At 40.6% G+C, this 24,206-nt stretch overlaps 5 protein-coding genes across 8 annotated transcripts; 3 read left to right on the top strand and 2 right to left on the bottom strand.

The window, feature by feature from the left end:
• Nucleotides 1-1,430: 1,430 nt before the first annotated feature.
• On the top strand, nucleotides 1,431-3,322 carry LOC115625452 (protein takeout). Its single transcript, XM_030520500.1, has 3 exons — nucleotides 1,431-1,563; nucleotides 2,016-2,256; nucleotides 2,884-3,322. Exons 1-3 carry the CDS (start codon nucleotides 1,431-1,433, stop codon nucleotides 3,320-3,322), a joined length of 813 nt encoding a protein of 270 aa, XP_030376360.1.
• On the bottom strand, nucleotides 3,318-4,354 carry LOC115625614 (protein takeout). Its single transcript, XM_030520751.1, has 3 exons — nucleotides 4,198-4,354; nucleotides 3,777-4,145; nucleotides 3,318-3,717 (listed from the first exon to the last, which is right to left on the bottom strand). The coding sequence occupies exons 1-3, from the start codon at nucleotides 4,295-4,297 to the stop codon at nucleotides 3,407-3,409; spliced, it is 780 nt and encodes a 259-aa protein (XP_030376611.1). The 5' UTR covers nucleotides 4,298-4,354; the 3' UTR covers nucleotides 3,318-3,406.
• A 605-nt stretch (nucleotides 4,355-4,959) lies between these two features.
• Nucleotides 4,960-5,886, top strand: LOC115625434 (methyltransferase-like protein 23). Its single transcript, XM_030520480.1, has 2 exons — nucleotides 4,960-5,164; nucleotides 5,218-5,886. The coding sequence occupies exons 1-2, from the start codon at nucleotides 5,021-5,023 to the stop codon at nucleotides 5,824-5,826; spliced, it is 753 nt and encodes a 250-aa protein (XP_030376340.1). The 5' UTR covers nucleotides 4,960-5,020; the 3' UTR covers nucleotides 5,827-5,886.
• A 231-nt stretch (nucleotides 5,887-6,117) lies between these two features.
• LOC115625065 (protein mini spindles) lies at nucleotides 6,118-16,714 on the top strand. Of its 4 annotated transcripts, none has more exons than XM_030519947.1 (17): nucleotides 6,118-6,316; nucleotides 8,512-9,138; nucleotides 9,194-9,304; nucleotides 9,369-9,439; nucleotides 9,575-9,894; nucleotides 9,959-12,477; nucleotides 12,539-12,776; nucleotides 12,841-13,364; nucleotides 13,497-13,592; nucleotides 14,142-14,558; nucleotides 14,624-14,813; nucleotides 14,878-15,131; nucleotides 15,197-15,527; nucleotides 15,589-15,771; nucleotides 15,833-15,968; nucleotides 16,087-16,295; nucleotides 16,364-16,714. In XM_030519947.1, the coding sequence occupies exons 2-17, from the start codon at nucleotides 8,561-8,563 to the stop codon at nucleotides 16,442-16,444; spliced, it is 6,258 nt and encodes a 2,085-aa protein (XP_030375807.1). In that variant the 5' UTR covers nucleotides 6,118-6,316; nucleotides 8,512-8,560; the 3' UTR covers nucleotides 16,445-16,714. The 4 variants fall into 4 exon arrangements, with proteins under 4 accessions (XP_030375807.1, XP_030375806.1, XP_030375809.1 ...); XM_030519946.1 differs by having other exon boundaries at nucleotides 16,063-16,295; XM_030519949.1 differs by lacking the exon at nucleotides 13,497-13,592.
• A 378-nt stretch (nucleotides 16,715-17,092) lies between these two features.
• LOC115625067 (NACHT and WD repeat domain-containing protein 2) lies at nucleotides 17,093-24,206 on the bottom strand. The gene is made up of 17 exons (XM_030519950.1): nucleotides 24,046-24,206; nucleotides 23,567-23,976; nucleotides 23,370-23,514; nucleotides 23,086-23,311; nucleotides 22,594-23,035; nucleotides 22,296-22,496; nucleotides 21,411-21,870; nucleotides 20,906-21,294; nucleotides 20,590-20,848; nucleotides 20,385-20,518; nucleotides 20,019-20,332; nucleotides 19,901-19,968; nucleotides 19,813-19,848; nucleotides 18,645-19,754; nucleotides 18,385-18,584; nucleotides 18,147-18,316; nucleotides 17,093-17,771 (listed from the first exon to the last, which is right to left on the bottom strand). Exons 1-17 carry the CDS (start codon nucleotides 24,146-24,148, stop codon nucleotides 17,258-17,260), a joined length of 5,181 nt encoding a protein of 1,726 aa, XP_030375810.1. The 5' UTR covers nucleotides 24,149-24,206; the 3' UTR covers nucleotides 17,093-17,257.

Genomic DNA, 24,206 nt, shown 5'->3' with positions numbered 1-24,206 from the left:
TAGAACACCATTCCAAGGCTTCATCGCCATGATTTGAAGAATGTACGATGTTCCTTATTGAATTAACATCGAACGAACAATACAGGGAGATTCATTTTCGTGATGAGCAATCCATTCAAAAATGGAAAGAATCAGAAAATGGTTTGCAGCTCGACTGAGCGCCAAAGTAATTTGTGCTTAGACCATATAGCTCGTGCTACAACCATGTAGTTTGTGTTACCACCACAAAGTAACACAGTGTCAGTATCGAATGAACTACACAATATCGATGCTTTTTAAATACAAAGCGTCAGCCTAAAAGCTCAGTTGTTTTTCAGTGATTTTCCAGTGAATATCAAAGTTAAAATATACATAAAACATTTTATCACAAAAGTCATTAACAATAAATTGTAGCATCAAAATTAAAAAGGCCCAATCTTCGAGGATTCATGATTCATATTAAAAAGTGAAGTCAGTCAAGCGTACAACAATTTTAAAAATTCTTAAGAAAATCAATTTTATTCCTTCTAATTAACACATCATCTTTAATGGCCCAGTTACAGTATTAAATGCAATAACTCCAATTTGCAATTGCGTGATATGTACACAAATATATGTACTTATATACATATATGTACTTAATATTGCAAAACTATGAAAATATAAACAGCTAAATATAATTAGCTTAAAACATAATACACAAATCAAAACAAAATTGTGCAATGGGCCGGTAAAAAAAAGCTGTGACAACACACAGCAAGCCAAATTGGTTATTTCCGCAAGCTACGAAAGAAAATATTGAAAAAGAAAATAAAAATACGCAACCTTGCCGGACTGGACCACGACCACGACCACGACCGCGACAACATGCAATCTTGAGATTAACAGCACCAACAAAGTCATTGGCGCATATATTTATGTTTTTATAAATGGTAGCGACTAGCACTGGAAAAGAAAAGCGACTACGTAACGAGTTACACACACAAAAAGTTCAAAGCAAAGCTTCATCTAAAAAATCAGGTAAGTTGAAGCCAACCCGCCAATGTTAATGTATACTTTTGGTCCAAAGAGTGTGCGGAAACAAGTTGTTGCTGCTGTTGTTTTTGTTGGCTCTCTGATGCATGATGAAAATCCGAATATGTACAACTTTTTGATAGATGGTCGATGGATACACATGCATGTATGTACATAAATATGAACATACATATGTACATATATAAATACATACAAACGTGCATGTGCATATAATTATGCTTGGGGTCTTGCAGCGCAAATATTACGCAGCAATAGCTGGACGGATGTAACAAAAGTTTATGAAAAAAGTTGTACACTTCGGTTCGGGACGTCGTCGACTACGGTCAGCTGTAACGGAGAGTAGAGCTACCAGTTTGGTGCACACGCTAAATTCACTTGAAAGGAAAGCTCGCCACCTATTTTAAGCATAGGGAAAAATGATTGAAAAACGCAACTGGAACTCTAAGATTGGATATTGTGTGCTCGCTTTAATTCACCTGCTAGAGGTAGTCGCCTCAACTACGTACACCCGAGAGATTTTAAACAATAAGCCACCTTTTCAAGTGCGACGTAAGTATTAATATTCAAATACATTTTTAAGCCAAGTTGTAGGATATAGTAAAAAACCACATTCATTTAATTTTCCAATCACTTAGTATCAGGAATCACGTAGAGTTGTTAATTTTTTATGATGTCATTTAAAAAGATATACAATTATATACATATTTGCACTCGGTTTGGAATTACTAAAAAGGTACTTTTTTAAATAATTGGCTTAAAAAATAAATCCTGCTTAGTAAGTATTTAAAGTGACATAATGCCTCAAGTTAAAATCTTTCAATTAAAACTTAATTACAGTGTTGCTTTTTGCTAAATATGTATGTAACTTCATTATATATAAATACAGCACGTTTCTTTATCTATATATATGATTGTATTCTTTTAAATTATACCCAATATAAGTACATATATAATAAATATTTGTATTTCAACACTCTTTTTCTATTTCTTAACTTTTTAAGCATCCTGGCTACAAACTTGCAAACGATCCAATCCCAACGACGCAGATTGCTTCCACCACCTGTTCGAAGGTTGTTTTCCTGCTTTAGTTGCCGGCATTCCTGAAATCGGCGTTAAAAGCTTCGAACCATTGCACATTGATCAAGTGTCCGTCTCGAAAGGAAATGGAAACTTGGTGCTATCCGGAGGCTTTCAGAACCTCGTGATACGTGGTCCATCAAACACAACTGTTCAGCGTGCTAAGTAAGTTAACTTTTTAAAATATTGTATAGGACTAGTGCTTAATGAATAGCAATAGAATGCCAGTACAACGCCCCTCCCCTTGTGACTAATGACAACTTTTCACTGATTGTACTTAAGCCCAGGCTTTTAAACATTTTAACTCAAACGCATTACATTTCAGTAACCTTTTAAGATGTTTCTAAACCCCCGTTCCCGAATACCAGAATTTTTTCACGGCCCCCCTGCCTACGCCCTTGCCTCTTTTTATCACATTTGACTCTTAGATTAGTGATATATTTAAATAATTGTGTTGTTGATAATTTGGAAAGAATTTCTCTAAAATAAATGTATGAATCTATTGAAAACGAAAAATTAATTGAAATAAAATAAAATTATGCATATTAAAGAACGAATACGATACAAAGTAAATTAAATTACAATATACACACAATTTTCATGAATTTTTACATTCCAAACAATTTAAATCCATACATAAAAAAATAATTTTAATAATAAAACAAAACTTTCAATAGCTTAGAATTGAATTTTAAGTAAGTCCATCATAATATTAAGAAAGGATTGTTGTTGCAAAATTTCAATTTAAATTGATGGCCAACCCTAAAATCATTTATTTTCTTTCTCTCATAGCCTGGATCTGGGGAAACGTAGACTGGACTTTGAATTGAAGCTGCCACGTCTGCGTATACGTGCCAAATATAATCTCAAAGGCAACATTTTGCTCCTGCCGCTTGTTGGCAACGGAGATGTGGCTATGGTGCTTAAAGACGTAAATACGGCGGTTTATACCAAGATATCGCTACGCAATGAAACCCAAACGGGTGATGAAATCATACGTATTGATGAAATGAAAGTCAGGTTCGAGGTGGGAGCCATGCGTATACATCTCAAAAATCTATTTAATGGCAACAATGTGCTCGCTGCTTCAATTAACGCCTTCCTGAATCAGAACGGTAATGAGGTTATAGCAGAGTTACGACCCGATTTGGAATTGGGCTTAGCAGACATATTTCATGGTCTGTGGAATAATTTGTTCTCCAAAATGCCCACCAAACTGTGGCTACTTTAGATTTAGATTTTACTTGTAGTACCATTATAATTTATTTGCATTCGTTTTCACATTTCTTGTATGTATTAAAATTATGAACAACGATCAGTGCTTTGTTTTGGGAAGCAGCTCATCATAGCTGAAAGCATCAAACAACTTGTCGACAGAGGCGCGCAATATATCAACTAAAGCCTTTGTCATAAGAGGGCGGACCTCCTCGGCCAACGTTTTCCAATTCTCATTCAAAAAATCATTCATTTTTTGACCCAGTACTTTGTCACCATTGAAGAGATTATCCAAATGCATTTTCACATTGTCCACCTCGTACTTTACTTTAATGTCAGCGATTTTAATATGGGTTATGCCGTGCTTTTTGTACTCTTGACCATGGAGCTCCGTAACCATCGTAATATTGGCTGGAAAGTTTGAAATATTTATATAAATAAAATGAATCACATATTGCGAAATAACTTACTGAGATCCACACTGCATCGGCCATCGCCCAAAAGTGGCATCATCATAATTTTGCCCTTGATATTGTAGTCTGATTCCATGTGAAGTTGTGGGAATGTCAATGATACCGTAAATTTCAATGGCACAATTTGTAGATCATTTAGCGTATGCTTCGAAATACCGCTGATCTTTACATTCTTATAGATCGAGTGTAAATAAATGGCACCCGAATCTTGGTCCATTTTGATTTCCGGTACAACGAGCGGCTCCATCGGCGGTATATACAATTCGGGAATGCCCTCTATCAAGCGTTCTTCCAGGGACTCGAACGATTTTCGTGCGCACGTACTCAGTTCGGGATCATCACGGTAGCAAACCTTAAGGAAGGACGCTGCTTGGACATAAGATCAATTCAATATAGACAAATAATGTTCGGTACTTACGCAGGCGACTTTTGCTGTTTTTGTTAAATTGGGAGAACGCTTGGCCTGTACTTAGAAGTACGGCCATGTAGACTACCGACATCAGCCAATTTTTAACCATTGTTATTCTTATTATTAGGACCGTTGCCGCTCTACTAGTCACTGTCGTTGATTACTGTGCGGACTGTAGTAGTTGCTTCATTGGTTTTTATAGTGTTCGGCTCGGCGTTGACTCAGAATTGTGCCGCGACTGCGAATTGGCGTGGCATTGCAGTTCTCAGCAGTTTTAAATTTTGCAGGTAAGCAAAGCCTCGCCACAGCTGTTCTCTAATCTTTTCGGTCTTATATGATACGTATAGTATGTTTACACTACATATAAAGCATATCAACTTTCGTATGGAAATTGATTCAGCTTTGTTTTCGTTATTACTATTGCAGCTGTGATTGATAGTTTTTGATTAAATCAGCGAAGCGAAATTCTTAAATAAGCAACTATATGGATGTGATCCATGTAAAGTCTACTTTTTATTAAATTCAAAAATCTAAATGGTTTTATTAAATAGTTCTGATTACAGTAGTTCATTTTAAAAATAAAATTTCCAATTCTGAGATCTGTTATCAGAAATACTTGAATTCAAAATGTATCGTCTGTTTGTTTAAATTCTGGACTGCAGAAAATACTCAATTACCTGTTGCATTTTTACTCAAATCTTTGGATTCTAAAGTCGTTTTTGTTAGCAGGTTGGCAGCACCAATTCTGACATATGTAGTGTATTAACAAAGGATTTATCAACAAGAGCGTAAATAGTTTTAGGCGCCCGCACCAATGTAATGTGATGTAAAAATGCGTTTCCTCATGAACGACACATTAAATATGAACTCAATTGTGACGACAGGCGACGCAGATGCAGCCGTGGAGCACGTGAGGAAGTTTGTCTTTAGTTCTGGCGTAGGAGACGCCGAACGTTTAGAGATTAAAATTCCAGAGGTAAGTGAACTAGATTTGCCATACCTCCTAAACTAGCACACATTTCTTTCTAGCTTATGCAAGGTGCATACTCATTCTATACATGGCCATGTGCACCCATTTTGGCCCACTTTCTATGGGAGCGCCGACAGGAGCTGGCAGGCAAGCGGATTCTCGAGCTGGGTTGCGGGACCGCTTTGCCTGGAATCTTAAGTGCAAAGTGCGGAGCTAAGGTAGTGCTCAGTGACAACTGCATTTTGCCAAAGTCATTGGCTCATATAAGAAAATCGTGCCAAGCCAATATGCTGCAACCTGGACTAGACATTGATGTAGTCGGATTAAGTTGGGGACTGTTGCTAAACAGTGTGTTTCGCCTCCCAGCAAGCTTGGATTTGATTATAGCGGCAGACTGCTTCTATGACCCAAGTGTTTTTGAAGATATTATTGTAACGGTGGCTTTCTTGCTAGAACGAAGCCGTGGCGCGAAATTCATATTCACATATCAGGAGCGCAGTGCAGATTGGTCAATTGAAGCGTTGCTTAAAAAGTGGAAGCTCCACGCACTGCCTGTGAACATCGATGATATAGGCAAAGGAGTGGACTTGTTGGAAGCGATGGGCGGACATACAATACATCTACTGGAGATTACGCGTATCGAGGAGGAAGATGTGGGCGATATTTAAGACTGTAAACTAGAGTAGTAAAATATAAATAAGTATAATAAATATGAATTATTTGTCTAATTTCGTTATGACTATTTGCTTTCATATTGCGCCCAGTAGTTTGACGGGTGACATCACGAGTACAATAGCACCAAGCCGCCTAGTGGTGGGCAACAAAGTACTCTGACAAACTCACAGTCACTCAAGTATCGGTCACCACTAAAGAAGAGAGCGTCGTCTGCATCTCGCAATCGTCTTGGCGTTTATTTATTTCAAACAATAAATTTAGTGTAATTGATAAAAAGTGGATAGTATTGTTTGCGATTTTGTTAAGTTTTATTTTGTTTTGTTGCAACGCTTTAACATATTTGCACCGTGATCCTTTTTCTGCAACAAAGCCGTGTGTGTAAGTTTGTGTGTTGCTTTAATTTGTGCGCATCGGCTTCTGTGAAAAATCGAAGAAAGGAGCCAGCCAGCTGTCCGCCCTATGTTGAAATATTATATGTTAACTGTGAGTTCACAATCTTGAATGTTAAGAAATTCATTGGACAAATATTAAACGACAACTACCTATACACAAAATAATCTTCGCATGCTTATTATGTTTTACATATGTATGAATGTACATTACATCAAATGCAACGCAGCTGTGGGCGTCATTTTCTTCTGCCGCCGTCGACAGGGAGCCTACGTTTGTGTTGTTATACGTACAAACGTTTGTATGTGTTTAAAGTAATAAATACTGTAATGCAAAATATGTACAAAATATCAATTCGTACTTCAGTCCTCTGCTTAAAACGAATTATTAAAAACTGCACCAACCCAGAAATATCAACATTAATAAGGCGGTGAGAACAAACGGTAACAGACGGCATTTTGTTTTAACATTGCGCTCTTTAATAAAATCATTTGTTGTGGTGAGATCCGTTAATTTAAATTGTGAGCGTCAAAAGAGTAGATGCTTCTCTTTTTTTTTTTGCTAACTACAACAAGCAAACAAATCGGGCGCGACATTATTATTGATGTGAAAAATGTTAAATTTACATACCCACATATGTACATACATATGTACATGTGTATGCGTGTAGGTATTTGAGTTCTTCCTGGGGTGCTTTGACATAACGCGCTTTGAGCTATTTGTTGTTGCAGTGATTTCATCTTATGCGTGTTAGCAGCCGTTTTGTCAATTTTGCTAACGCTCATACAAACAGGAAGTGGATGCATATACATACTCACATACATACATATGTACATATGCATGTACATATGTATCTATAATATAAAACTTGCCGACTAATATCCTTTGAAACTCCAGCTAAATAACGATTGTAGTTGAGAAAATTGCCAAGAGCGCTTAAAGATTGAAAATCATTTGAAACTATCGATTGCACACTTTGTTTCGTCAATGATTAGAAACCGCCAACATGACAACCTGTGTCTGTGCCAATCTTCATAAAAATAATTTTTTCTTATTCCATATTTGGTCTTTCATGTCAACCATTCGCAATCCGCAACTGTTGCAGCATTGTCAGCCATAACTACCCTTTATAAAAATATAAGTTCTGTAAACTACATTTTTTGTGAAGGGTGTATCGGTAGTAAGACAGCTATGTATATGTTATAGTGATCTGGCATGGCCGGCATATTTGGGTCCAGCAATTCGGTGCATAGTGCTAGGTCGTAAGGCTGATCATATATGTACAACTAATAAGCACATTTGTATAGTGCCTATAAATGAGTTATGCCTATTTTTGAGTTAGAAATTTCCGATTTTAAACAAACATGTAACCCGTTTCATTTTTCAATAAAGGATTCCTTGAGATTACTATGATTAAAGGAATCGAAACTAGTTTCTCTGTCTTAAAGCTTTCGCTCTAAAGTTTTGCAAATATAATGGTTTTCTTTATCTAGATCGGACGACTATATCTTAAACCTGCGATGGGAACTATCATTCGCTTTTACAATTATTTCTTAGATTTTAAGGTAGCTATCTGAAATAAATTTGGTATTTGCACCTTATTGGACTTCTATATTATATATCGCTTAGCTGACATAAGAAGTACTTAGATGAATAACTTTGCTAAGTTGATTAAGTTGACTAAGTTGATTAAAGCGACTTATAACGAGATAGAACGCTACAGTCGAGCAAGCTCGACAGTAAAATAGCCTGTACTCTCCACAAAAAAAAAAAATTTTAAAATAAAAATGAATGTTGTATATACTAGAGGTTTATAGAGGTAACATATATTCAATCTTTGCAGCAACATTAGTTATGCACGTATATATTCCTAATATCCAATTAAGTTTCGGTAGGATATATGTATGTATAAACGAAAGTACTATATATAGTAGCGAATTAATAATTAATCCGCTTTTAATTTAGCTATTGCCTAAAATGGGGCGTCTTTTCATATATGTACCGAAATATACACTCATATATGAATAAAAATGTACACAAAAGTTCATAGATTTGACCCTCACACCCATGAAGACGATTGCATTTCTTTGCCCATTTTTTTTTACCCATAATTAAGTTCAATTTTGAAACATTAACTTTTATAGCGTTTGTCACATAAGCCCATAATCACATTCATATATGTGCGTTATTCCATACACGCACATCGTTCTGCTTCGTTGGTTGTATTGATTTTGGCGTCACCCAATGATTTTTTCGAATTCTATCTTATTTCGTCATTTTGTTTTCAGCCAAACGATTGTTTGTACGTTTGAATTTCGCTAAACTACAGTCCTGACCATGGCCGAGGACACCGAATATAAGAAACTACCCGTGGATGAGCGTTGCGTGCACAAACTATGGAAAGCGCGCGTCGATGGCTACGAAGAAGCTGCCAAACTGTTTCGGGAGCTAGATGATGAAAAATCCCCTGAGTGGTCGAAGTATGCAAGTTTAATTAAAAAAATGGTCGTCGATTCGAATGCTCTGGCTCAGGAGAAGGGTCTGGAGGCGGCCCTCATCTTTGTCGAGAACAGTGGGCTAGCCGGTCGAACCGTGGGCGATGTTATGACAGGGATTGTGCAAAAATGTATTGCGGCCCCCAAAGTCAAGACCAAGGATTTGTCAGTGCAGGTCACGTTAATGTATATAGAGATTGAGAAACATGAGGCAGTGATCGAGGAACTCGTCAAGGGCATGGAGCATAAGAATCCAAAGATTGTATCAGCGTGTGTGGCAGCCACAACGTTAGCGTTGCGCGAATTTGGTCACAAGGTGATCAATGTAAAGCCGCTGATAAAGAAACTCGCCCCCCTGATGAGCGATCGCGATAAAGCAGTGCGTGACGAAGGCAAGCAGTTGGCCGTCGAAATTTATCGGTAAGTTAGAGAGGGATCGAATATAGCTGATAGCATTAACTGTTCATCTGTTCAGCTGGATTGGCGCCGCTATGAAAGCTCAAATTGCCACATTGCCTCAAGTCACGCTCAAGGAACTGGAGGATGAGTTCGAGAAGGTAAAGAGCGAACGTGCTGAACCATCAAGGTATGTAAACCGAAGCTATAATAACTCGTATTTTTGCTAACCGGCTTAATATGCGACCTTACAGATACCTAAAGTCACAGCAGGAGAAGCAACAAAAGATTGCAGATGCCGCTGCTAATGACGATGCCTATAATGGTAAAGGCGATGCTTAAATGCTTTTTTAATATTATTTTATCCACAATTCATTTTGCTTAGCACGTAATTTTTAACAATATAATATTGCTTGCTATATTATCGATTGTTTTTCTAAACTCAATTTCATCATCACAGATGATGAAGCCGATCCTGATGTCGATGAGGTTGATCCCATGGATCTTATCGATCCTGTGGATATATTGTCAAAAATGCCAAAAGATTTCTACGAAAAGCTGGAGGAAAAAAAATGGACATTGCGCAAAGAGTCCTTAGAAACCCTTGAAAAATTGCTCACGGATAATCCAAAGCTGGAGAGCGGAGAGTATGGCACCCTAGTCAACACGCTGAAGAAGGTCATCACAAAGGATTCGAATGTGGTGTTGGTTGCCATGGCGGGAAAATGCTTGGCCATGCTGGCAAAGGGCCTGGGCAAGCGTTTCTCAACCTATGCATCGGTGAGCCAGAATTATACAAATAAATTCAATACATATATCATAATTATCTACATTACGCTTTTAGGCTTGTGTGCCCGCCCTGCTAGAGAAATTTAAGGAGAAAAAACCAAATGTTGTCAATGCACTACGAGAAGCCACGGATTATATTTATGCATCGACAACTCTGGAGGCTCAACAAGAATGTATCGTTGAATCTCTGGCCAATAAAAATCCAAGTGTCAAATCGGAGACTGCATTATTCTTAGCACGTGCTCTCTCACGCACACAGCCTGCAGCTCTGAATAAAAAACTAATCAAGGTCGTAACCACAGCGCTTATTAAAACACTCAACGAATCCGACCCAACAGTGCGTGACAGTTCAGCGGAAGCCCTGGGAACACTGATGAAGCTAATGGGTGAAAAAACGTTGGCCCCACTGCTTATGGATGTGGATCCCCTAAAGATGAGCAAGATAAAGGAATGCCACGACAAGGCTGAGATTAAAGTCAAAGTAGTCGGTCCCAAGAAGGAAGCTCGGCCTGCGACAGCTCCTGGAGTCAAGCCAGCAGCATCCAAAGTGGCCGGTAGCGTGGACCCAAAACCAGTGACACGGCCTGCTACATCAGGCGCTCGTAAGATTGTCAAAAAACCAGCTGCCTCGGGTGGATCTGGTTCCGGAGCTGGATCAGCTGGAGCTGGAATAGCTGCTGGAAAATCCTCAGGGAAATCCATAGCCTCAGAACGTGAAATGTCGCCTGAGGAAGTGCAGGCCAAAGCCGATGAAATTATACCCATGGATATTCTCAACGGCCTTGTTGATTCCAATTGGAAAAACCGCTTGGCAGCTGTGGAAAATTTTCTGGGACAAATCACAAGTTTTGATGCCAAACAGACGGGTATTTCACAGATTTTAATACGCACTATCAGCGGCCGAAAACCGGGCCTCAAGGAAATGAACTTTCAGGTGCTCAAATACAAGTTGGATATCATTCGTAGCGTTGCCGAAAACTACACGCTAACTACCATCACAGTGGACCACGTGGTGAATGATATTACCGAAAAGCTGGCCGATGCCAAAAACAGCACTACAGCTGCTGAGGTACTTACCGCATTTGCAGAGGCTACCAAACTCGAGTATGTGGTCGGAAAAGTGCTGACCTTTGCTCTGGAGCAGAAATCACCGAAAGTGCAGTCCGAGGCGTTCAACTGGGTCAACAAGTCCATCACTGAATTTGGATTCCAGTTGCAACCCAAAATGCTTATTGAAGATGTGCGCAAGGGTGTGCAGAGCATTAATCCGACAGTGAGAGGCTCTGCCATCTTGTTAGTAGGCACTATGGCAATGTATATGGGCAATGCTCTCATGATGTTCTTCGATGGAGAAAAGCCTGCGCTAAAATTACAAATACAAGCTGAGTTTGACAAGAATGTGGGTGAGAAACCGCCGAAACCGGTGCGAGGAGTTCAGAAAGCTTTTGCAGCCGCAGCCAACGATGATGTTGAAGTAGATGAAGGAGCAGGAGGAGATGAAGAACCCATTAACATGGCAGATTTGTTGCCACGAGTTGATATTTCACCACAAATTACTGAAGCATTGCTCAAAGAAATGGCCGACAAGGATTGGAAAACTCGCAATGAGGGGCTGAATAAGTTGCAGATCATTATTAGTGAGGCAAAGCTAATAAAACCGTCAATAGGCGATTTGTCACCAGCCCTGGCTCAGCGTCTAGTCGATTCCAACGCCAAAATAGCACAGACTGCATTATCCATATGCGAGCAGTTGGCCACGGCCATGGGTTCCGGTTGTCGGGCTCATGTGCGTGCCCTATTTCCTGGATTTCTGCACGCCCTGGGCGACAACAAAAGTTTTGTACGAGCCGCTGCACTTAATTGCATTAACAGCTTCGGTGAAAAGGGCGGCTACAAGGAATTCTTTGAAGCGGAAATGATTGCTGATGCGCTAAAATCTGGCTCGCCGGCACTTAAGGTTGAGCTTTGGAACTGGCTGGCTGAGAAGTTGCCCGCATTGCCGAACAAATCAATATCCAAGGAAGAGTTAGCCTCAATGGTGCCACACTTATATGCGCACATATGTGATCGCAACGCCGATGTGCGAAAGAATGCTAATGAAGCGGTTCTTGGAATTATGATACATCTGGGGTATGAGTCGATGGTTCGCGCACTAGACAAACAGAAGCCCGCCTCAAAGAAAGACATACAAGCTGCTCTTGACAAGGCGCGACCAAATATGCCCATCAAACCTTTGCCCAAAGGCAAGCAACAGGCCCCCATACCGGAGGAAACTAAGAAGGTGGTGCGTGGTGGTGGCGTTGCAGCACAGAAAGCAGGCCCAGCGAAAGCGGCCGCAGCGAGCGATAAAACCACTACGCAATCGCGCAAAAAGGAAGAGGAAGTAGATACTTCACCACTGCTGGCAGTGAACAATACGAAGAATCAACGGCTGATCGATGAGCAAAAAATGCGTGTTCTAAAATGGACCTTCACCACGCCGCGTGAGGAGTTCACGGACCTGCTGCGTGAACAAATGACAACAGCCAATGTCAACAAGGCGCTGATGGCCAATATGTTTCATGATGACTTTAGGTCGGTATTATATTATATGAAACTCTGATGACCTATATATCACATCTTTATTCGTTTACAGGTATCACTTGAAAGTCATCGAACAATTGAGCGAAGATTTGCCCAACAGCAGTAAAGCCTTAATATGCAATCTGGATCTTATCCTTAAGTGGCTAACACTACGTTTCTACGATACGAATCCTTCTGTGCTAATTAAGGGTCTCGAATATCTAGTGCAAGTGTTCCAGATGCTAGTTGAAGTAGAATACATATTGGCGGAAAACGAGGGTAGCAGCTTTGTGCCACATTTGCTGCTAAAGGCAATTATACCTGAACTTTAAAATGATACCACCGAAAACTTAATTTTCGTAATATCTCTTACAGATTGGCGACTCCAAGGATGCAGTGCGAAATGGTGTGCGCCGAGTACTTCGTCAGATAATACTCGTCTACCCCTTCACGAAAGTATTTTCGTACGTGATGGAAGGTTTGAAGTCGAAAAATGCGCGTCAACGCACCGAATGCCTAGATGAGCTCACTTTCCTCATCGAATCTTACGGCTTAGGCATTTGTCAACCGTCGCAGCAAGTGGCTCTCAAGGAGATTGCACGTCAAATATCGGATCGTGACAATTCAGTGCGAAATGCTGCACTCAATTGCATTGTACAGGCATATTTTCTGGCTGGCGACAAGATCTATAAGTTGATTGGCCAACTGAACGAGAAGGATCTGTCCATGTTAGATGAGCGCATTAAACGCGCTAAGAAGACTAAAAAACCATCTGCGACGCCCACAGAAGTGAGCAGCAAACCCCAAAGCTCGCAGATGGTCCAGCATCAGGACAGCATCGAGATCGAAGATGGCAACAGCAATGGCTGCGATGAGCTTCCATTGCCCGATGATGAAGGGTGAGTTTTGGTGTTTTTGTGGACAGGACAAAAAATTTACAGTGATATTAATAAAGGGTGACGACTCATAAGGTGCACAATTGAGTATTATCGACTTTTTCGTTTCATTTGACACTTTTTGTTTTACCTCAGTGACCAGCAAGAAGCGACTATGCGCCAACAAAGTCACTTGTCGGATCAGAGCGCCACAGGTCTAGCTGCTTTACTAAACTCTCTTAAACGACAGACGTAATTTCTTTTAATTTTTTATTTAACCTATATGTGTGTTTCTGGTTATGTTTTCACTATTTTAAAATTCGTTGTTCAAAATTCATAATGTGCGTTCAAGAAAACTTTGGATCAAGAATATAACAAATAATGTTAAAATAGGCTCATAATATAGTGAAAATACAGCTATATCCATTATGTTTGTCATTGTTTTATGTTTGTATGCGAATGTCTTTCTTGTTTAGTTTACAAAATTGAACTTTGTGTGTTGTCGCTGTGATAGTGCCTTAGTCGGCATATGTATTGTTATAGATCTAGGAGCCTTTTCAATTGATTGCCTGGCATATGATTTTACAATAAGCAAACAAATTTTAGTTTTGTACTTAACATTTACTTAAAAAACGGTTCATTGCTCAAAATTTAAAATCTATCTTGGAAACGGGAGTATTTCCCCGGAAATATTTATTGAATTATTAGTTAACAACGATACATATGCCCACTAGTAGAGTAGATATTGTGTTGTTTTGACTCGTTTGGTTTCGAAAATGTATGTATTTTGAATTTTCACAGAACGTTCGATCAGTTGCCGTCGACTCAGCTGCTCCAACTGCAACAACAACAGCTGCAACAACAGGTTCAACAATTGAAACCAAGTGGACCCTTCGGCCTAGATCCGGATGTTATAGCCGAAATCGAAAAAGGCTGGGTACGTGCCGATCAAATGTCACAAAAGGACATACCTACTGTTGATATAACGCTGCTCTACGAACCTATAAGAGTTATACCTACACGTGGAGGCGTCCAATATCCGCAGGAGAAGTTCGATCGTCTCATTTCGAGGCAACATTATCTGCAACAAACCATGACGACGCCTCCATCGGCAGCAGTCTCAACGCTGTCTGCTGGCATTTCGCCGTATCGCAGTCCCATGAGAATCCAACAGCAACAGCAACAGTTCACAAACGCGCTGGACCATGTCGGACCTAAGTAAGGCTTACGTTAACATATTAAGCGTACTGTCTGTTCTAATTTATATGCAAAAATATTTACAGTTTGGCCGATGTCCTGCCCAAGCATGATCCGCAACTGGTAAAGGTTATAAAGGCCATTAGCAGCACTGATACACTGAAGGCTCGTGCTGCAATTAACGAGCTAACGGAAATAATTGAGACGCCCGAAAAACAAGCCGTTCTGCGGGACTATGAAGAAATATTTATACAAAATGTGCTGGCACAATTGAAGGTGAGATACCAAAACCGTACATTTATATAAATAAGCAATGTAATTTTTTAATCGTATCCCACAGAACCTTTCGCAAATACCCATATCAGAGTCCCTGGTTGTGTATCAACCACTGCTTTCCATATTATACACATTTTTCCATGCAAAGACCTTGGGCAAAACGCTTAGTGTAGCTTGCATTAAGAATCTCATGTCAGCGTTGCTGCATCTTATGGCCGATCAGAAGTTGACCAGCAGCGATGAGAGCCAATACAATAAAGTGATCAACGGAATATGCTTAAAAGTGCTGGACAAAGTGAATTTCACGAATTTAAATTGGTGAGCTATAAAACATTACTGCCTAGTTATTAGTACTTTGCTAAACAAGCTCGAATCCATTACAGCGCACTCATTCGACTACTGCGTGAGACCTGTCCTGTGGCTGGGCTGCCTAAATTCACGGATCTGCTGATGAAGTGCATTTGGCGTAATGTTAAAATGTTGCCTGAACGCTCGAACGAGCTGAACTATGATGCCGTCATCTTGGAAGTACATGAATTCATGCTTGCATTGCCCAGCACCTGGTGGCAGAATCGACCCTCGGATACGCCACTGCGAACGGTCAAAACTATAATACACAATATGGCTAAGGTGAAGGGTAACGCCATATTGCAGCATCTGAATCAGATACCAACGCATTCGGAACTGCACACTTATTTAATACGTATACTTAAGGTGAACGACAGGATATGAGATCAATTTACTCCATATTTGTTATACCAGTTTTTATGATTAGAATTTCCAAAAGGATGGCACCGTCGCCAATGTTGGCGCTTCCCCGCAGCGTCAACTGACATCGAAGGAGTCATCCTCAAAGCGTATTTCGCATCAAACACACGACACGGTGTCGCAAATATTCAAGTTGATATCCGACAAAGATACCAAACAGCAAGGCTTGCAAAAGCTTTATGACTTTAAGGTTTGTACACAGATATCGGATGAAGTATTTGGTTTTATAATGCTTTTACAAATATCTGTAGCAACAAAATCCCGACATTGATTTGAGCTCATTTCTACAAGGGGCCAGCGCCACTTTTCACAAATATATAGAAGAGGGCTTAGCTGAGATTGAACGCAACAAAAATTCTGGCTCCAATCAGCCTGATAATCGCACAGGTTTGTATGAATGACCACTTCCTACTAACACCTATTAGGCAACAAACCTAACAACATGCACCTTGTGGTTCCCACATTTATTCGACTACTACAGCGGCTACACGTCCTTATCTCGCAGATGCTAACTATCAGAATGCCGAACGCGAAATAGATCCCGAGTACTGGCTGGATCGACTACAATACTTGACTGGTGGAGGCGGTGGTGGCAGCAAACTATCATCACACCACACTGGCGACGGATCAAATATGTTTGACAATAAAGTGGCTGATGAGAATCTCTGTTTGAATTCAATAAATTCGCAGAAGGCGTCCCTAATAAGGCGAGAGGTAAAATAAGCTTCAAACGCCATATTGCCTATACAAATAAATTATTTATATTTTTGACTTTTTTTTAGAAACCTGAGCTATCGCCAAATCGGCTTCTTCATATACAGGCAAAACTGGCGCAAATAAAAAAGGAAAATCATGCCCAATAGTTATACGGCGCTCTTCTTTAGTTGATGTTGCGTCACAACAGTTGGGCTGGGCTGGGCTGCGAAAGCGTACTACTTGTAGTTCAATATTTATTATTATATTATATTGACAAGTATTTCAACGAGCTCCATTAGGGTGGCTGTGTAAACTGCATACATACATACAATATATATACCATTTATTATTTAACCAATTATTGCTTATAAGCTCCTCCATATATTCACATAAATAATTGTAATGTTTAATAACAAGTTAAAAACTGTTAACAACAAGCAACAACAACTATTCACTCCCTCACTACATTATTCGAGAACTATATCTACATTATGTATTTGCACTGAGTTTTTCAATTTACTGAGTTAATTGCATGTTCCTAATGCAGCTTGTTAATTAAATTTGTTTTTCTCTTTCGTTTCATTAATTGTTTGTAGTTGAGTTGGATTGAGTGACAACGAGTTACAAGTCTATAGTGTAAGGTTAATAATGTTTGCCACTATAAAGAAACCATGTTAGATAAATCGTTTGAAGCGCAAAGATCACGGCTCAGTGCCTTGTTTCTGCATTAGTGCATAAATATGCAAATCGTTTATGTGAAAGTAACATGATGTACTCAAATTATTATTTATATATACGCGTAGATAAGCAACATTTTATCCGTAAAACATGAACGTTTTCTTTTTAACAATTTTTAGTTTAGGCTTCATTCTGTTTAACATTACGATCACAATCACACAGGCGTATTTTTGTAACCACATCATTATTTATGCAAGAATAAATGTTATATTTCTAATTATACCAGCGAAGCTATTTTTGAACTATTCGGCAACTGGCACCACATCTTCAGTAATATCCGTAAGTACTTCCTCCTCATCGCCTTCTCCATTCTTCGATTTGCTTGCGTACCGAGACGAAATCGTGGCCACTCGTATGGCGGCCTTAAAGCCCACACGTGCCTTCATCTTGGCCAGCTTTGATTTCCAATTGATGTCGCGCGATGGCAGGGCATTCAAGTACTCAATCATCTCTTCCTTCTTGGGATCTACAATCGCTAGTACGGACATACATCCGTCGACAGTTCCCAAAACTATGGCACGACCATCCTTGCTGCTCTTAATAGCCGTCAATTCTGCTTGCAACCGATAGTTGGCTATCATTTCAGTGTCCATGGTGCGGAAGACGCGTATGGTCTTGCGACCACTGTGGTAGTACGCCACGTACTCATCGTTCTCGGTGAATATGCAAATAACCGAGAAAACACCTTCGGCCACTTTCGGTATATAGGTCTTGACGGTCGTGCCCTTACGCAGCTCAAGCATCTCCAAGCCACCTCTGTAAAGGATAAAAATTGTGTTATTTATGTAGGATTATTATTCAATTTCAGCAATATGAGATGAAGTGGGAGGTAAAGTTGAAACAAATGAAAATATCCTAATCCTAACGAATTTGTATTTTTAACACATTCTCAGGGGTGTGAAGAAGGCCTACACTTTGAGCTTCAGAATATGTCTATATCTATATCTTAGACACCGTCAAATTTCGCGTTATGAACTAAATTGTATTATAATTCTTAATGTGGGATGGAATTGGAGAACGGTATTGAAACTTCAACTTATTACGTATTGGAAACAAATTTCAAAATTTTGCAGAAACCGACAAAAACAATCTAATCATTTGTTAGTTTACAGCAATATTCGGGATACTAACCTGGTAGGTGCATAGAGTCCACATTTACCGTCCCGTGTAATGCTACCGCCCCATTTCGGAATGGACCGAACATGCTTCTTCGTTTTAATATCCATAATGCTGCCCTTTTCACTGCTTATCACAGCTACCTGGTTTGCCTTGTGAGGCATAGGCACTAAGGAAAACACTTCCTGAAACGATAATATGGCGCCCAATGAACGAATGACTTCTAAAGGAATATCCCTAAAGAACAACATACCTTCATTGAGCAGCCTTTGAGCAATACTTTTGATATAAATGAGCCATTCGTAGCACTGTAAACGCCTAGACAATCCTTGTTCGCCTTATCTACAGTGCACACTACGATATTAGCATTATCCGCAGTTATAACCGATTGGCGAAAGGGCAGGCCAGTTACCATACGAATGGGGAAATCGAAGCGGAAAATAATCGTGCCCTCTAAAACAATAATATAAATATTTACATATGTAAGCTTTATAAATTTGGATTTTAAGAAACCTGGCACGGATCGCACTGTTGCGATGGCCGTCAAACGATTCGTCTCCTCGCCGGCTGCTGCAATTATATCTCTTTGATTGATGTTTGGCACCGACACTGTCAGCACCTTGTAGCCATAATCCATAAGTGTGATTTGTTGAATGCCGGGTTGGTCGTCACGATAAACCACCTGTTCCGAGACCCGGTTCCAAACTAAAAATTTACCCGTTTCCGAGGAGATAATGTAACGTCCATCGGGTGTTATCTCTGCATGTGTCACAATGGCGCCCAATGGGCTGTCTGCTAATTTCGAGAGTAGACGCCCAGACCGTGTCTCCCAAACACCTACACAGCTGCGGGTCACCGTGACTGCGATATCTACTTCGGAGAGACTTATATCATCGATTTGCAGCTCATGTCGATCTATGACATGGACCTTTTCAAATATGTTGTTTATGTTCCACACCTTCACTGATCGATCAATGGAAGAGGTAACGACATTATTCCAGTTTCCAATTGTCAACGCTTCTAGCTGTATGATACGCCCGAAATGGGCATCCAATACTTTGGCCAATTGGCCTGAGCTCAAGCACCACACGTATAGGTTTTTACGCACCCCCGCGACTGCATAGTCTAGCTTCGAGCTGACCATAATCGAATTCGATTGCATAATCCGAGTGGTTATATTACGTACGCCATGTGGGAGCGCCAAATACATAGCCCCTTCAGTTAGACGTTGCTCAGCGCCATCCTGATCCTTACCGCCGAAGTCCCATATGACAAACCCCTTGCCAGCAGTGCCCAAAAGCATGCGATCGTGCTGATCCAACCTCAGCTGCAATAATATTTCCTTGTCGTCATTTTCGTAGCGTGGCAGGCTCCCCAAAAGCGACCAATGTATATCGCCACTCGCTTCATCCTCTATGAACTCGTAGATGGACACCTCAAAGTTCTCCTCATTGGCGCAGCCGTAAACTTTGGTTCGAGCCTTGTTCATGGCCAAAGCGCTGAAGAAATTCTGCGATTTAGAGTAGTTTCCGGAACGGCAAGAGTTTAGGCGCAGGCGCATTTCATTTATTGAACCCGACCAGAATATTACATTATAGTCCTTGGGACTGAAGAACTCCATAGCTAGAAGTGAAAAAAGCCAATTAATTTCCTTAAAGGCATATAATTTTTCGATTCTTACTCAATATCTCCCAATCTTTATTCTCGCCAGGTACCTCTAGAATATAGAACAATTTATTACAAAATCTCACTTTTCACCAGCAACTCACCCCGTGAATCCACAAGATTGCCACGCATATCGAATTGAGCCCAACGTAGTTTGCAAGTGATAAACAGACTGAATAGGGATTATCTCATGAATCTATTACATACTCCTCAATAACATACTTCTGATTTAGCAGATGTAGTCCACTTACTGGACCATCATTTTCCTCAAAAGGACTGTTAATCACCACAAATTCGCTGGACAACATGTTGAGGAGGACTGTTTGATTGTTATTTGAATAGGCAGCCGCCCATTTGTTGTCCGGACTCAGAACCAGTTGCTGCATAATGCCCTCGATGCCCGGGTTAACATCCCGGGTTAAGTCCGAGGTGGACAAATCAAAGGTAATGAAGTGCGTTGATATGGAGACCATGTAGCGCATGTCACTAGTCAAGCAAAACGCGAACACAGCGAACTGATGTCCCTCTAACGAATACTGAAATGTACTTGGTATATACTATATATGGAATATTGTGCCTAGCTCCAACCTTGAGTGGCCCACCGGGCGTGTGCAGGCAATGATTGACAGGTATGAGAGCACAGTCCTTGGGTCCAGAGCTGTCACAGGCCCGCAATAACATTTTTATGTTTGGATTACCCCCAATTTCGGGTAACAAGCGGCCTAAATTATGTTGGGGGTGTAGAACTTCATTCATATATACTCGTTAAAGAACATAAATTGTATACTATTACCTATTAACTGTGGTGCCAGCATATTAGGGTATATGGCCAAGATGGCCCCACCTAGGCGTAACGCGTCAGCCACCAGCATAAGCTCACGTTTGGCTTCCTTGTCATCAGTGTTAGTCGAGGCATCCTCGAAATCGGCCAGGACAGCCTGCAAAGGACAGCTGGAGAGCTTGGCGTGCAGCCAGTCGTAGTTAAAGAGCACGTGCTCAAATAGATCCTTAAAGCGACGCGATCGCACGAAATGAAATGGTAGCTCGCCGAACTGTTGGTTTAAAAACTGTAAGAGATCAAGTTTAAAATTGTAGAAACTTGATCTTACCTTCCGCAAATTGTAACGCTTAGAAAGGCCATCTTTACTTGTAAAAACCAGCGGTTGAATTGGCACTTTCCGGTCTGCCGATCCTTCCTTTTCCGTCAGGCCAAATCGATGCCTTTGAATTTCTGTGAATCTAAACGGTTTTGGTATACCTCCGCCCCAAATACCAAGATAATAGTCTGCAATCATAGAGTGAAAATAAATCGCCATATTCATGTTCTTAAAATATCGCTCCTTGGCCGTGTCACGAAACTGCCGATGGTACCAATTCATCACATTTACCCCATCGGCTTCACGTTCACTCAGGTAGTTGGGTAAATCGTTGCGTATACGTGTCCACAACAATGGCGGGATACGCCGCACTGGAGGCATATGATACTGATAGACGTCGTCTATTATTTTGTAAGGTTGATAGAGCAAATGAAAAGTATTAGCAACAATTTCCAAAATAGTTCCATCAAAGTTTAACAATGAAGTCCACCTTATGCGATAGTTTTTAACTAGTTACCTAGAACTTTGTCATCCAATGAGATCAAATCCTCCAGCTCGCTTTCAGACAATCCCGATTTCGAAGCAGTTATATAGGCTAGCGCATGAAAGACCAAAATACGACCGTGCTGTTTTTCCACCCGTTCGAACAGGAGCATGATTGAGTCCATGACGGTATTGGCTAAATGAGTCTCCTGCGGACGCGTATAACTACGCCATCGACATATCTCGGCAAAGACCAGCTTTACGAATATGGGCAGAGAGCATTTGCTAATTGCATTTGCCACCAAGCGCCACTGGTAGTTGTTAAGATCGCGACACGCGGTCTTCATCCACATTTTAATGACATTCATAGCCAGATCCTCGCCCAAGGCAGTCACCTCTATAAAGTTCTCCTCAACGTCAATCATTTTGCAGAGGACGTGGTACTCGTGCGAAACCGTAGGATTAGCAGGCTCGTTTGCACACGAAATAATTATCTGTAAGCAGTCCAATTGGCTTTATAGACCTCTAGGGCAATGGCACATTCGAATATTGCCTCATGCATAACGGCAAACATACATACATACATACATGCTCGTACACGTAGGTAGAGTCGTTTTGAGTGAGGGTGCCATGCAAAATGTTTGGTGTTAGATGTGATATTGTTTAGCACGCACATGTCAAGCAATTTGGAGAACTTACGCACATTTATTTTGCATTGCTCATGAATAACGGATTGGCTTAATTTAAAAACAGTGTTGGAAATACATGCAAAAAGTGTGAGAAATCGCCAGATCGTCATTTCCATGCAATTTTGTCAGTGCAAGAATTTGGCAAAAGATGAAGGAGATCTAACATGCAGTTAAACATTAAGGTCATGCTTCCTAACCCAGCCAGCTAGTCCTGCCCTCTAACCACTCACCTTACAATGTGGTGGAAGGCGTGTTGGTATCCACGACACTTTATTCGAGTCTTGAGTACCCGTCAACTGATCAACTGAATCTAAATATAAGGTCAGCGGTTGGCTCACACTTGCGTAAGTTAGTAATTGCTTAAAATGTGCTGTTAAAGGTACAAGATCATCTGGTATATTCTCAAAGGGTAGCATATAGTTGTACGATATCTGTTCGATTTGGAATAGTTGGAGATAATATGGAATATTGGACGTTGTATGTACATATAGTATACAGTATTAAATGCTTCTGATGCTCTAATATCACCTGCTGACAAATCGAAATCAATGTAGCTGTCAAGGCACTCGAATCTGGCGTGGTGCCTAGGAACCGTATAACATTTATAGGTCGCTTATCGGCAAACCATTCGGTTGCCACCAATGAAGCGCTCTTGGCCAATAATGAAGTTTTACCGCAACCTCCGTCGCCAAAAAGGACAAGTGGCTTATCTGAATCCCCCAGCATATATCGCTTTATACGTTCGCAACTTTCCTCGCGTCCGTAAAATATTTTCACCGAATTGTTACAAGCGTGCAAATGCTGAAGGATTTCAGTTACTATCTGCCCCTGTGCACTGGAGTCTTCTTTGCGCATGGCCCGATCTACAAGCTTAACAACATTCTTATAGAAATGCGAAATGAAATGATTTAAATATTCCTCGTGCGTTTCAATGTCCAGGCCCTCGCGGCCGATCCACTCAACCGTATATCTGCAAATATCTCGACTATATGACACATTTGTGGACAACCTTGTACATACTTTTGCGAATTGCTGGCCTCCATCTTATTGGGTAAGCGCGTATCGCGCAGATCCCCCAACAGCTTAGCCGATTCCGTGTCCAAACTACGATTGATAATGTCCACAAAGAGCGAAGCCTTCTTCAAATTTTGTAAATTGATGTTGTTGATATATCGCACATAGGCCAGACAGTGATTTTTCGTATTTTTCACATTCAAAATTCCATTAATCACTTCCCGCTCGGTGACTACATGTTGATATCTTTTCTATTGGCCATGTTGTACAAATTTGAAATATCCACTTACCAGACATGAAATAGTTATGGACATCATCCTTGGACATTTTATTGCTAGCTCCAAGTGAAGCAGCTGCCTTACGCAGCAGCTTCTGCATTTTGTTTAGAGTGTCCCACCACACGGCTTGATCCTCGGCTTGCAGTTTGGGAACACGCTGCAACAGGCAGATTAGAACCCGAATATACTTTTTGCTATTATTTGCAGACCTTGTTGTTGAAATTAATCAATATCGACGAGATGGGCTGCAGTACCGATATCGGAGGAACAGCGTTGCTGTCCTTCTTATACCAAAGATCAAGTAATGCGCGATCGACGCCCATCGATGTCAACTCCTCACAAATGAGCTGCAGCTCGGAGGAAACGATGTAGGTTGGTATGGGTCTATAACCATATTTCTGGCCAAGAAACACTATAAAATTGGGACCCATCGATAAGCGTTGGCAATTCTTAATTTCCCGCATGCACAGCTCTGTGGTCATATGATCGTCCGTGGCCTCATCTCGAACGCCCCAACGCATGTCAACCACCTGAAACTCCAGACCGTGCTTCTCCCGACAGTAGTCCTTTATTCTCGGATAGCACTTGGCCATAAGTGTATTTCGCTCCATAGTCGTGTCTACAAAAATCACACACAGGTTACATAACACCACACATTTCTAATATATTGTAGATGTCGGTTGCCCACCCGTAAACGTCGAGCTGGTGAAGATACGCACAATTTTGGAGCTAACCGGCGGCAATGACTCAAGCGAGCCCGAAAAAATGGAATCTATTGTGCGGTCATCCATGTTTGACAACTATTAGTTGGTTTTATCCAACTATGGAATACTTATATTTACGGGAAGA

Source organism: Scaptodrosophila lebanonensis, unplaced genomic scaffold, assembly GCF_003285725.1.
Source record: "Scaptodrosophila lebanonensis strain 11010-0011.00,11010-0021.00 unplaced genomic scaffold, SlebRS2 tig00000072-arrow-pilon, whole genome shotgun sequence".
NCBI lineage: Eukaryota > Metazoa > Arthropoda > Insecta > Diptera > Drosophilidae > Scaptodrosophila > Scaptodrosophila lebanonensis.
The sequence above is the reverse complement of the archived record's forward strand: the minus strand, read 5'-3'. Positions and strand labels throughout refer to the sequence as shown.

Excerpts from the sequence above, each read along its gene's own strand:
- LOC115625614 (XM_030520751.1), bottom strand. The coding sequence starts at position 4,297 with ATGGTTAAAAATTGGCTGATGTCGGTAGTCTACATGGCCGTACTTCTA. Across the intron at positions 4,146-4,197 it reads AAACAGCAAAAGTCGCCTGC|CGTCCTTCCTTAAGGTTTGC; the intron begins GTAAGTACCGAA and ends ATGTCCAAGCAG. Across the intron at positions 3,718-3,776 it reads CCGATGCAGTGTGGATCTCA|CCAATATTACGATGGTTACG; the intron begins GTAAGTTATTTC and ends CAAACTTTCCAG.
- LOC115625065 (XM_030519946.1), top strand. The coding sequence starts at position 8,561 with ATGGCCGAGGACACCGAATATAAGAAACTACCCGTGGATGAGCGTTGC. Across the intron at positions 9,440-9,574 it reads TAATGACGATGCCTATAATG|ATGATGAAGCCGATCCTGAT; the intron begins GTAAAGGCGATG and ends TCATCATCACAG. Across the intron at positions 14,559-14,623 it reads CTGGACCATGTCGGACCTAA|TTTGGCCGATGTCCTGCCCA; the intron begins GTAAGGCTTACG and ends AAATATTTACAG.
- LOC115625434 (XM_030520480.1), top strand. The coding sequence starts at position 5,021 with ATGCGTTTCCTCATGAACGACACATTAAATATGAACTCAATTGTGACG. Across the intron at positions 5,165-5,217 it reads TAGAGATTAAAATTCCAGAG|CTTATGCAAGGTGCATACTC; the intron begins GTAAGTGAACTA and ends ATTTCTTTCTAG.
- LOC115625067 (XM_030519950.1), bottom strand. The coding sequence starts at position 24,148 with ATGGATGACCGCACAATAGATTCCATTTTTTCGGGCTCGCTTGAGTCA. Across the intron at positions 21,295-21,410 it reads ATTGGATGACAAAGTTCTAG|ACGACGTCTATCAGTATCAT; the intron begins GTAACTAGTTAA and ends ACAAAATAATAG. Across the intron at positions 20,333-20,384 it reads CGCCCGGTGGGCCACTCAAG|TATTCGTTAGAGGGACATCA; the intron begins GTTGGAGCTAGG and ends AGTACATTTCAG.
- LOC115625452 (XM_030520500.1), top strand. The coding sequence starts at position 1,431 with ATGATTGAAAAACGCAACTGGAACTCTAAGATTGGATATTGTGTGCTC. Across the intron at positions 1,564-2,015 it reads GCCACCTTTTCAAGTGCGAC|CATCCTGGCTACAAACTTGC; the intron begins GTAAGTATTAAT and ends TAACTTTTTAAG. Across the intron at positions 2,257-2,883 it reads ACAACTGTTCAGCGTGCTAA|CCTGGATCTGGGGAAACGTA; the intron begins GTAAGTTAACTT and ends TTTCTCTCATAG.